Here is a 12,048-nt window from a genome sequence, read left to right as displayed (position 1 = left end):
CAGTAATTTATCAGAGGCTTTATTCAGTAATGATTCGTAAAATTGAACAAAGTGGATGACTGTATGTATGTATATTATATGAACTTCATTGCATAGATTTCACATATTTTGGACTAATTTATAATTTTACAGGCTACTTGTGTTATTATTGTGAATATATTCGACACTTTGTATCACTGCTGTTGTTACAAATGTACAGAATGAATACTCATGATATAAGAGTATCATACGATAATATATACCCTACAAATTTATTAGGCAAGTGAAAACATTCAGCAAACAAGACAAGGTACAAAATATAAAGCACGCAAAAAATAATGATAAAAAATGTATGTAAAAATCTAAATGCAACTTTGTGAACTGTTAAAATCATTGGTTGAGAGTTGCCAATTGAACTTTGAAAACTGAGCATTAGTCCACGCCACGTATTTCCTGCAATGGTTGCAATTGAGTGTGGTGCGCTCCTTTGAATTTTCTGCAACATTATCATCAGAAATGATCAAGCTGACGAATTTTTGTTCGTTGTACACCAAATCCTTAATTATGACGGAGTGACTGTTATTGCATTCGTCGGAACCATTGTCAGCAAGGTATTCCAGTAGCATTTTCATAACCGCTCGACGATGGCACCAGAGCGACTCGTGACCTTCGTATAATTCAATCTGCTTTGCATTTTGATCCAATTCTTTCTTCATCCTCGCGATAAACTTTTCATGATGAGTAGTAGAACTATTTTCGGGCACAGTCAATTGTAGCAAATGTAACAATTTATGTCTGTAGTGGTGTCCACAATAGTCTGATACTTGAGTATTCATCCAAGCGTCGGTACAGTTGACCTCACTTTCCAAGACTAGTAATTTCTGTTCTAATGGGATCCCTTGATCATATAGAATTTTCTGAAGAAGCCACATTCTGTAGCTCCAGGCGTGATAGTTGCTAAAATATTTGAGAATTGGAATTTCAATAGATTTGACCTCAATCGGGAACCATTCTCCGATGGTTTCTGGAAGCAGCAAATGATTTTTGAATGCTTGATTTATCAGCCACCTGCATATGCGAAATTACAAAAAAAAATTACAAAGTGTAAACCAAAGTGGAGTTGACTAGTTCTTAACTATATTGACCTCGTTACCTTCTGTAAACAAACCCTTCTGGGCATTTAGGCTTCCTTGTAGAAACGAGACTTACTAGCCTCAGCTCAGCTTCCAAAATTGCTGGCGAAACAATAGGAACAAAATCTCTTCGAAAATTCCAAGCCATCGTAATGTCCGGGTTGAGCAACACAAGCGTCCGGCTGAGCACCAAACCTCTATTGATTCGATCAGACTCTGAGAAATTTGAAGCTTTGAAACTGCCATACTTTGATGGGTTCGTTGACGAAATTAAGGATGATAAAGAACACTTTTGCTTCCTCCGCACAGCGAGGAAAGATTTATAGGAATGGGTAAACAGGTATGGAACACACCATGCTTCCAGGGCTAGCTTGTGCTCCGAAGCCACATGTAAAACGGGGGAGTGGTTAGCCTTGCTTTCCACAGGAACAATATCAAATTCGTCTCTGAAGTGGCAAAACCAAAACTGAATCAGTCAAATTAAAGTATCATGCAATCAATTTATAATTAGCTAGCAATTACATTAATTCATCCCGCTCGAATGCAGCATTGACGTCCTGAAAAACTTTTTCCGCCAGGTCTGCATATTCCGAGTTTTCAGAGAAATCCGTACATATTTTTGACTTCTTCTTTGAGCAGCGTCGTTCTTCAGCGTCCCCTTGGTTTAGGCCTTCAGTTAGACGGGGACTTCGGTTGGAAGCTTTTGCCAAAGCCATTTTGGATCAAGGCATTTTTTCTTACATTCTGTAATTCAACACAGTAAAATTAGGAGGATGGTCCGCAAAGTTGCTAATGTCAGTTCTTTATGCCTTTTGGATATGTGGTAGTACGACATGATAAAATCAAAAGTGTTACACCACTTTGAAGAGGTCCTAATGCTCAACTTGCCTGACTAAACCCATCATCAAAATTCCAATTTTACTCGGCTTTTTATAATTTTTGTATAATTGTGATCCCAGAAGTTAAATTTGTAAAATCAAGATTTCGGAAATTTGCAATATTTTCAGGTATTCCTGAGCAAGGCCTGGCTTGAAGAAATGCAAAATCTCAAAAAAGTTAAGATTGGTGCTGGATATGCACTCTGATGAAGCAAATATCTGGATCATAAATATGTAAAATTATGAAACTAAGGATAAGAGCAAAATTGGATTTTTGGTGATGGTCAAGCAAGTTTAGCATTGGGTGCCCTTTGCCATTTCAAAGGCCTGTGTCGGCGCAAGTGGGAGGGAACAGCTTGAGACTTTTGATTTTCTAACAGGGTGCCACATATCCAAAGACGTCAAGAATCTTGCTTGATTTAAGATATCTGGCATTATCAACTTGGCCGACCCTCCTTCTTGGTTTTCGTGCCCCTTACTAAACATGCTGAGGTAAGTGTGAAAAATTGTATTTACCCAATAAACTATAGGTTACAACTATACGACTATACTAATCCTACGATGCACCGTGCATCATGCACGACAGAGACTACCGTGACATGTAAGATTTTGCTTAATTGCAAATTGCAATTTGCAACTATGAACTAGTGTAACAAATCTACTACCACACCACTATTATGTGTTGTCTACGACACAAAGGGCCCTTAAATTAAAAGTGAGACCCAATTGCTCTGCTATGTTAAAGTTAAACGCTAGTTATAAAGGTCACTTTAATTATTGCAATAACTTCAACACCACTCGTCGTTGATTGACGTCCGAATTTGAATCCGCCCGACCTGGGGCAAAGTGGTGTGTTCCGCGTAAACAGCTCAATCAAATCATCGCAAGATTTCTGTTTTCATGTCAATCTCACAGCGCAAAACCAATTAAAAATTATCTTTGTAATTAAAAATGAAGGAGGAAAACTCTGACCAAATGTTGAGCGGTTTGGAGGCAAGGATAACCGCGTTAGAAAATCGGATTTTTGGGGATGAAATACGTTCTAAAACTCAGCAACAACGGAAGGTAAAATTAAATTTATGTGCATGTTCTTGTGTATTTATTTTCAATTTATGTTAGTCATTTAATTATTGAATTACATATGTAATTGTGAGATTATTGACGGGTTGCTTATTGCCTTATTGTTTTTTATTGTCGTAAGGTGGTAGAAGAACTTGTGCAAATTAATGGTCAACTGCAACGTGGAATTAGCAATCGTGAAACTGTCATATCTTTGATGAAAAAAAGTGAGTGTTTAACAATAATTTATTATTTTTATGGGGTTTTGTAGTCGTATTTTATAATTGATTGTCATAATTGTTTTTGTTTCAATTGCACAGTTGAAGAGATGATGGAGTATTTGGACTTGGAGGAAAGCAGTCAAATTTTAGGTGGAGAGGCCAAAGGAAATGCTGTACTTGTTGCAGAACCCATCATTCGTCAAATGCATAGTATTGTCAAAGGGATCAGTTTAGATCATGTTCATCAAGCAATAAATAGTGAACCTATTCGAAGTGAGTAGCCAATCATTCGAATTCCTAGTTCAAATGCATGCACTAACTTGATTCGGTCATTAAATAAAATTTGTCTCTTTGTTTTGTAGATGTAACTGCCTTGTCTGGCCAGCTTGCTCAGCTAAAAATTGTACAATTGGAACAAGAAGAAAGGTATCGGGACCTATGTACTAAAATTGATGAAGTAGAAGAAGTATTAAATATATTGGTAAGGGACAGTCATATTCATATTAATTTATGTAAGATTGTGGCCAGGAGGTTTTCATGATTTTGTTCTAATCTATAGGGACTAGCCATGGGAAGATGAGAAGAGTACCTATTGGACATATAGATTATTTAAGCATATTATGGTGTCAAAATTCTATGTACTTTTCTATAACGTTATTTTAAAGTTAAAGTTATAATTACTTGGGATTTTCCTAATTGTATCAAAACTATATTTACAGATTAAATCATGAAACTAGGCGGCTTTGTAATGACGCACTTGTTATCGGAAATTGTGCATCACATAGTGCACTCAACTTTAGTGGTTGCAATAAGTTTGAATATTATTATATCATCGTTAGCTGCAATGTGAGCGTGTGATGCTTTAGAAATTGAATCTGTCGTGGGTTTCCAACGTTAGTGAGAAAGGTTATGTACCTCCTGACTGGTATTGGCAATATTCCATATCATTTTCATATCGAAAGAATTCTTGACTTCTAGGAACCGACCGCATGAAGAGCCTAATAGCAGTTGTGAGTCGCAGTTATTTCAAATTGAGCCAGAACAACAACACACACTCCTCTATGATTTCAATATGCTAAAAATCAGAAACAAAAAAACACGGACCAAAGAGTGTTCATATTAGATTATTTTTTTAGACAAGCCGTTAGTTTATCTTTGCAGATGATTGATCCATGAATGATTGTTACAGGGGATACTATTTTAAGTACTTCAGATGAAAAAATGCAAGAACGTCTAGACGAACAAAAAATCTTGTACACCTCCAATAACTTCCGCTATGTTGTTCCTATATACCTTATCATGCATATCTTGGTTTAAGTAAAGGGTAAACGTGCTGCAGATGTTGTACTCGAGATTGTGAGTTTTTTGTGCATCAACTAGCAGATCAGTCTTAAAACGATGTTAAGAACTTTAAGTTTATTCCTTGGGATGAACTATTTTATCTCGTATGAGACGACGCATTGTCTGACGAGCACTCTGACTGAGAAAGTTCAGAAAACTCATTTATATCTTGGGTTTGTCACAGTCACTACCATGTTGCGGTGATTTTCTTAATTAGTGACTCCTCTTTAGTTTTTCTTCGGTTCCTAAAAAAATACAAACCATAAAAATGTCTTTCCATGAAAATTCGGATTGAAATACACAGACGTCAGTAAGCTTATCAAAATTCATGCCGAATGATGCATGACATTACGTCAACTTTGTAAATTAAGCAATGGTTATGTTCATGCCACGTTGATCATCAAAGCAATCATATTAGGAGTTCATGAGTCAGGAGCCGTTTACTGGATACGGTTTCGTCTGCCCGTTCGGATTACTCATGGTGAATGCATGCATATGAATCACTATATTTTTGGGCATTCGGCTCGACTTTGTGCATGTCTGTGAAATTGGATATTGATTTCTTCAACCATTTACGGTCTTGCAATTGCGACACATGAAATTAGTGCAAGTCAGGTTGCATCATCACAATACTACATACTATCGAGTGTTTATATGTATGACTTGGTTTCGTGCTAATGTTCTCATAAAGCAAACCAATTGGTCTTTCTATGAATGGTTCTACCAGAGTCGGGTTGCACGAGGAGAACCAAATTATATGGTCCTGTGACCCTGAACTTTAATATTCAGCAAGAAACGCCAAAGGCAGAACATTTCAGGACCCGGAAATCCACAAGAAAAACAAGTTCAATAAGGTTAATTGCGTTATGCATAATGTATGAATTTGGATCTAAGGAATTCGAACGTTGAACGATTAATCAAGTAATTTCATTTTATTCGATGAAATGGTTGAATAGAATGGTATTCCTAGCACCATGCAAAGTTAAGTGTGTCTGAAAATCTAAATTGATTGGTTCGGAGTCCGCTGCATGTTCTCAGAATACAACAAAGATAAGCGCTCGAGTGTTTTCATCGGAATAATATATGACAAGCTTGTTTTACTATCGCATTTCCTGTTGTCTTTGCAATTTGCGTAAGTATATATTGTGCACATGTATACATTTGAACTGACTTCTGACTGACTGGCTAGCCGTCGGCTAGTACATATTTAATTTTTTAATTGATTAATTCGAATACTAATGACGCCATATGTAAAATAAAATGAAATCCCACGGAACTTTTCTGCTCGGATAACTTCAGTGATGCGAAATAGTACTTTACAAGGTCAACTTACAATTAGTTAAACTATGGAATTTAACGTTAAATTATTTAGGATAACTGGCGATTGGGCACAGGACTATTTTGTCTGCAGTTACTTATTTGTAAGGTGTTATACAAGTTGCTTATTACATGTCACATTTCATATCTATGTCCCTGTCTGTAATGTCTGTGAACGATAACGATAAGGAAGTTTAATTTAGAAAATGAATGACATAGGATGATACACACAAGAATCTATGGTGCATGGACCGATCCATCCTAAGAAGATTATCAACTAGTTATATATATACCACAATGTACCAAGATGAAACAAATATGTTCTATAATAACATTTGCATAATAATGCATGATAACCCAGATTATACAGTTTCAGAATATAATTATACACGCGTACATATTTATGAGCAAAGATATGTTCATACGTACACAGATATGTACATATGCAAGTTAACCAAGTAAAAGTTTCGCAATACAGTAAAAAAAATTGCACAGTGCCCAGACCCATCGCCAGCAAATGTCTGGATCCTTGTTTTTAAATTCTGATAATAAACTTTAACTATTTTATGCGTTGTTAGATTTAAAGCTTTGATAAGTTTCATCCCCATTTTTTGCATAAAAAGTAAATCAATCAAACCAGAAGAAAAAATATATGAAATGTTGCTCTGGATGAGTACGAAGAAAGCATAGTAATGAATCAATGACCTTCTTAACTTAAATTGCGATATAATTATGATGCAAATGTTTACATTGATTTCTCAGAAGAGGAAAGTCTCCAGTTGTGCAGATTATCAATTTCAAGAGGGCACCAGACTTCTTACAGATACTTCCATACATATTGCATCTTGTCACATTTGTGTCCACTTGGTTTTGAGAGACGACAAAAATCTTGAGACTGACCTCAGTGACTTTATATTCATAATTCTTCGAAATTGAGTCGCAATTTACTTGGCTCGCATTTATTTATTTATACAAACAAAACCTTTTGGCCTAATTCAGCAATGATTAAAAAAATAAAATGTACACAAGATGCTCATATATTGATGTAGCTCATACTCAATTTCTGTAACTTTTCCATAATGTCCATAACCGAAGAAAATGCATAATATGCATAAGCATACGTGTGTATGATAACACAAATATTTATGTAATGACAATTAATAATTACAGCAGAATGTGGTATGATCTACGTGTGTAATATAGGTACAAACGACTGTCAACTGTGGATCGAAATTCTAATAAATACATATAAACCTATTTAGAATATTAGATCAGTTCAATCAGAATTGCATGTTCATGTTCGTCTACTAAAATAAAAAAAGTTATATTTCACCAGTATGATGCAGCATATCGGAAGGTCGGAAACATGCAATTCTATGAGCCAACATATTATTAATAAACATGATTGCCTGACTTTCTGCCTCTGGTTGAATGGTTGATAGATTACTAATCGGATTACATGAAAACATGACGACGTTTCTTATGCTTTTCCTTTCCATATAATCCGGCTAAGGACCTTGTACTATCACGTATAAATAAACTTCCTTTGTATGTAACCATTCGAAAATAATAACCAGTGGTTTGCTGGATAAAAAATATTAAGGATAAATTGTGTGTCTACTCTACACCAGTTTATCCAAGAACCTGGCAAGGTGAGATTCTTACTTGAAGGTAACTCTCCTTGTAATATTTGCTAAGTAAGACAATTCAATGGATGATATGGAACAGAACAATATCCAACCACACAACTTAAAATATTAACAATTCATCACGGAGAGAAAACCCAAAGCTGGTAAAAACGACTGAAGGAATGCATTGTAATACTTACTTACCTACACACGGGCACAAGACTTAAGAACGACAAAAACTAGGAACTCCAGTAAAATTGTAAAATTGTCTTCATTGTTAGCATTAGATTTTGGTTGATGTAAAATGAGGATATACAAGTTTCGTTAAAAGCGACGGTTAAGGAGAAGAAGGTCATTTATTTCATTTCTGCAGTTTTATTTTGGTGCATGTCAAGAAATATTGCCTACTACCACCACCTACTCTTGACTAAATAGCTTGATTTGCTTCAGTCCAACCTCTCTTCTTTCCTGCAACAATGACAATTGGCAAAAAGGAAGTGTTTGAGAACAAGAATGCTTCGACCTTCTAGTTCATTTTGCAATGGATGCCATATAATTTTGCATATGTTGTTTTTCCCGTCATTTTCTTTCCTTCGAGCAGTTCAAATGAGTTTCCTTCAAGCATTGTTGAGTTATTGCGCAAAATTGTGGTCTCATAATCACCACCTTTGTTGTTGTAAAATAAGGCAACACCTGGAATTCATTTACAGCGTTGTTGTCCCCTAATCTTGAAGATGAACAAGGAAGGAAGGAAGTAGAACAGTTTTTTTTTGTGGCATTCTGGACGTGTTTCATTACCAACTGGTCTGAAGACATATGCATTTATAATACATACATTAGTTGTGGTTCTTAATTCTTATGCAATATTAAATTTGTAACATATTATTGGTATATGCACATACGTGGATGATTCATGTTCTCTAAAAGTCCTCAGTCAAACCTCTTCTGTTCAATTAGCTATTAAAGGTGAACAATGTCAATCAAGTTTGGTTGGTCAAGTTCCTATTGTTTTTGGTTGATTATTCACTTGCAAAATCATTATCATCCCTCTCTGTCCGTTGTTGAATGAGCATAATAAAATGACGATTGATTATTTAGGTGAAGAGGAAGGAGGAAAGTAAAAAAAGAGTTTGACCCTCCAAGGTCAGACATTCAGCTTTGTTATTTGTTTTGTATTTGGATGCGAATCCTATGCAACGCAGGCTTATGTTTGTCATGTCAATAATGATTTATTCTATAGATGATTGCATAATTAGCAGTTTTATATGTTAAAAATTTGCAAAAACTAAATTACGCTGTCTGGAGAATATATTAAGGAAAACTTCCGTTTGAGAATCTCATTGCCATCGGAACTTCCTATGCATGCATACCTTCCATATTCTCCTAGCTTAATTGGACTAATAATATTTTTATGGAGGGTGCTGAGCTGAATTGAGAAACACATCTTCGAGGCCAGTCAACACACTTGTTCTCTTCTCGTAAAGGTTGATTAGCAGAGGAAGGGCTGCACTTGTGTGGCGAAGCTCCATGCATGCCAATCTTAATCTTTGATGGATAAGTCATTCATCATCTAATCAGAATCGATTCTCCAATCATGTATGAACGCAAGAAGTAGTGGAAGGAAGTTTAGATCACTTCTTGCACATGAAGTGGACGGATGGATGGATTTACTGGATGAATATCATAAGATACATATTAAGGTGTATGCGTGCAGCAGTGATGTGCCATTATTCTCACATCTCCACTCCTGAAGGTCAGTGAATGTTCTTGCCGAAGGCTTTTGCCAAAGAGAGTTGCCGTTGTTGTATGCCAAACGAATAAGACAGAGTCCTCATAATGCAAAATCCTACAACCACTGTAATGCATGTAAAGGGCGGAATAAGGCTTCATTGTGAGTGAAGTTCAATATCTTATGGGCAAAAGTAAGAGAGAGATGGTAGTGACACAACAAAGACAATAAAAGGTATTATCTAACATTGTGTAGTTCTTTGGAGTCGGCATGTCTCTCAAGCTTTTGCTGCATTATCTTGTGTTGGACTTTTCATGAGAATCGCTCCTTCGCGTTGGACGTGCATCCATATGGGTAGCAGTGCAAAAAAGTGTGTACATAACTTAATAGTCAATCAGGAACTTCCTACAGGGAAGCGAATGCGGAAGGACATGGAATGTGTATGGTAGAGCCTCAACTCAATTATTCCCTGTACATACCCATGAGTATCTATGTATCTATGTGCAGGTATTAAATGCTAAACTTGCTCAACTATTAATAAGTTCCTTCCTGTGTATGTATGTATCCACATAAACACTTGCTATGTATATGCATTGAAGATTATGGTTTAGTTTTACAATAAAATCTGGGATGACAGTTCAAAATTATTCACTGGTGATTAAGCAGAATCTATAATGGATGACATGAATTTTGATTGTGTTCACTTACGAATATCAAGTAGAAGGTTGTCCTGGTTCTATTAATAAACTTGATACCAAGATTTCAACTAATCATGCATATTATGTTCTTCTCGGCTCGGTTGGACATTCTTATTATTCTATGGGAAATGTTCAATAAAAGTTAATTGAACAGTTTTCGCAGCAACGAGATTATGTAGGTGCATTGGAAGCTTATTTACCTGTGGGTTTAAAACTTTGTACCTTATGCGTATCATTTACATAAGAACTGACTGGAACAACTTGTATGTACATATCTGCAAAACACTTAAAATGTGGACTTCATCCTCTGGAGAAATAATGCATATGTATTTATATACACACACGCAGTTGGTTTACTCATCTCAAGTGTCTGGTGGTGTTTGTTATGTATATTGATACTGTTGATATCAACTTAAATTCAGGAAATGGGGATCACAATGAAGTTATCTTTTATTTACATAATTTAATGGGTTTGAATTGATAATATAAATTTATTCGCAGTTATTGGGATTTACCAGTAAATTTTGTATTAATTTAATATTGACTTTTTCTTACCTTTCTGGAATTTTACATATGCACATACATGCATGCGTGATACAACTTTGCCAACCATCATCAGTATTTTTTAATAGTCGAAAAGGTCGAAAAGGTGCACGAAATTGTGCAACTGTGTACATATATTGGCAAAGAATGGAAAACTTATAATTTAGTTTATTGCGGATTATAACACTTGAAATAAGTTCGAGGTCAGAAATTTCAAGTACAGAGAGAAAATCTCACTTAGGGTAACCAATTTAGTGATAAGCGAAAAGTGGTATTTCAACTGCGTATTTCCCGGTAGATGATAGTATTATTATCTTTTACTTGCTAATGCGAAAGGAAACTAGTGAATAATCATTCGCAAACTCTTCGACACACAATTAAACAAGTTTGGTAGTAGAACCTATATGCAGTAGCTCTACATATGCACATTATATAATTATCTGGAGAAAAATGGTTCAACAACAATTTTTAAAACTAGCCCGTCATGAAAATCCGGCATATGGTTAAGAAGTGTATGTATACATGTTACATAAATGTTTACATTATTCGAGAGTATTAAATCATTATCAGATGCAAAAGTCTACATCAACATGATAAAAAAGACAATGCATTACCAACAGAACAGTAAAAAATAACAACAAAGCAGCACACATTCAGCAGTTTGTGAATGTAAATGTGGCACCACTACTTTGAGATTTCCTATGCATATTCTTTCGTCCCGTGATTATGATTGTCAACAAGATTTAGCCGAATCAACAGAGCTGATGGACATTTGATATTTTTAAAATGATGTTACAATCCAGAATATCCTAGAATTTTGGTCCATATTACATATGTATAAAATATGCATTCACCAAGGTGTGAAAATTGTGACTCTTTTTTCAAATAGCTTATTTCTCGTCATGTCTTGTGCGGATACAGATGCGCTTTCCTTCAAAAAAATGAAAACATTAGTATGCGATCCGTAAACTTTTCCGGCCTGATTACCAGGTAAATGAATAAATAGTGCTTTTATTATTTGAAGGAATAAATACGAATAGAAATCAAGGAACTCTAGCAGAGTAGCAAGAAACGAGACATGTTCCATTCCCAGTAATCAGTAATGTTCCGACGCCGGGTGATTAGCACTTTATAGTCGCGCTCAATGTTGATTTGAATAACAAAGGAAAAATGGAAATACCACGAATTGCCGATTAGCAAGTGTATGTATGTAGTAGAACATAACTCAATAATGCGAATATGCAGCTTTGTCTGCGAGAATTAAGCATACATATGTGTTAACTATTTTCGGAAGGTAGAATAATAAGAGTATAATTTCTGCATATTGCATGCACGAGCAGAGTGACTTTGTTAATGCAATCCAGTTTTTCCTTGATATCCAGCAGGATTAAGTATATTTTTAGACTTGCATGTTGTATATATCTGGATAAACTGCGCATTGGATCGTGAAATGGCAAAATATTTGTGATTGATCGTTCATCACTTGAACCATTGTAAACAACAGGTAAACCGGTCCCACGCG

General features: G+C 35.5%; 2 protein-coding genes and 1 long non-coding RNA gene across 4 annotated transcripts; 1 reads left to right on the top strand and 2 right to left on the bottom strand.

The window, feature by feature from the left end:
• Window positions 1-3: 3 nt before the first annotated feature.
• Window positions 4-2,788, bottom strand: LOC110863070 (protein prenyltransferase alpha subunit repeat-containing protein 1). Of its 2 annotated transcripts, XM_022112299.2 has the most exons (4): window positions 2,507-2,788; window positions 1,635-1,856; window positions 1,133-1,558; window positions 4-1,047 (listed from the first exon to the last, which is right to left on the bottom strand). In XM_022112299.2, the coding sequence occupies exons 2-4, from the start codon at window positions 1,826-1,828 to the stop codon at window positions 342-344; spliced, it is 1,326 nt and encodes a 441-aa protein (XP_021967991.1). In that variant the 5' UTR covers window positions 1,829-1,856; window positions 2,507-2,788; the 3' UTR covers window positions 4-341. The 2 variants fall into 2 exon arrangements, with proteins under 2 accessions (XP_021967991.1, XP_035702292.1); XM_035846399.1 differs by lacking the exon at window positions 2,507-2,788 and having other exon boundaries at window positions 1,635-2,483.
• An 8-nt stretch (window positions 2,789-2,796) lies between these two features.
• Window positions 2,797-4,019, top strand: LOC110863071. Its single transcript, XM_022112300.2, has 5 exons — window positions 2,797-3,055; window positions 3,192-3,276; window positions 3,370-3,543; window positions 3,633-3,751; window positions 3,830-4,019. The coding sequence occupies exons 1-5, from the start codon at window positions 2,942-2,944 to the stop codon at window positions 3,848-3,850; spliced, it is 513 nt and encodes a 170-aa protein (XP_021967992.1). The 5' UTR covers window positions 2,797-2,941; the 3' UTR covers window positions 3,851-4,019.
• Window positions 4,020-5,690: 1,671 nt separating this feature from the next.
• Window positions 5,691-11,791, bottom strand: LOC118433915. Its single transcript, XR_004833669.1, has 5 exons — window positions 10,539-11,791; window positions 10,184-10,258; window positions 9,994-10,102; window positions 8,459-8,607; window positions 5,691-8,362 (listed from the first exon to the last, which is right to left on the bottom strand). It is a non-coding gene; the product is annotated as an uncharacterized LOC118433915 (long non-coding RNA).
• Between the last annotated feature and the right edge of the window lie 257 nt (window positions 11,792-12,048).

The sequence above is a fragment of the Folsomia candida genome, unplaced genomic scaffold (genome assembly GCF_002217175.1).
Source record: "Folsomia candida strain VU population unplaced genomic scaffold, ASM221717v1 Fcan01_Sc001, whole genome shotgun sequence".
Lineage (NCBI taxonomy): Eukaryota > Metazoa > Arthropoda > Collembola > Entomobryomorpha > Isotomidae > Folsomia > Folsomia candida.
The sequence above is the reverse complement of the archived record's forward strand: the minus strand, read 5'-3'. Positions and strand labels throughout refer to the sequence as shown.

Excerpts from the sequence above, each read along its gene's own strand:
- LOC110863070 (XM_022112299.2), bottom strand. The coding sequence starts at position 1,828 with ATGGCTTTGGCAAAAGCTTCCAACCGAAGTCCCCGTCTAACTGAAGGC. Across the intron at positions 1,559-1,634 it reads TTCGAGCGGGATGAATTAAT|AGACGAATTTGATATTGTTC; the intron begins GTAATTGCTAGC and ends TTGCCACTTCAG. Across the intron at positions 1,048-1,132 it reads GAAGGGTTTGTTTACAGAAG|GTGGCTGATAAATCAAGCAT; the intron begins GTAACGAGGTCA and ends TCGCATATGCAG.
- LOC110863071 (XM_022112300.2), top strand. The coding sequence starts at position 2,942 with ATGAAGGAGGAAAACTCTGACCAAATGTTGAGCGGTTTGGAGGCAAGG. Across the intron at positions 3,056-3,191 it reads AAACTCAGCAACAACGGAAG|GTGGTAGAAGAACTTGTGCA; the intron begins GTAAAATTAAAT and ends TATTGTCGTAAG. Across the intron at positions 3,544-3,632 it reads AAATAGTGAACCTATTCGAA|ATGTAACTGCCTTGTCTGGC; the intron begins GTGAGTAGCCAA and ends TTTGTTTTGTAG.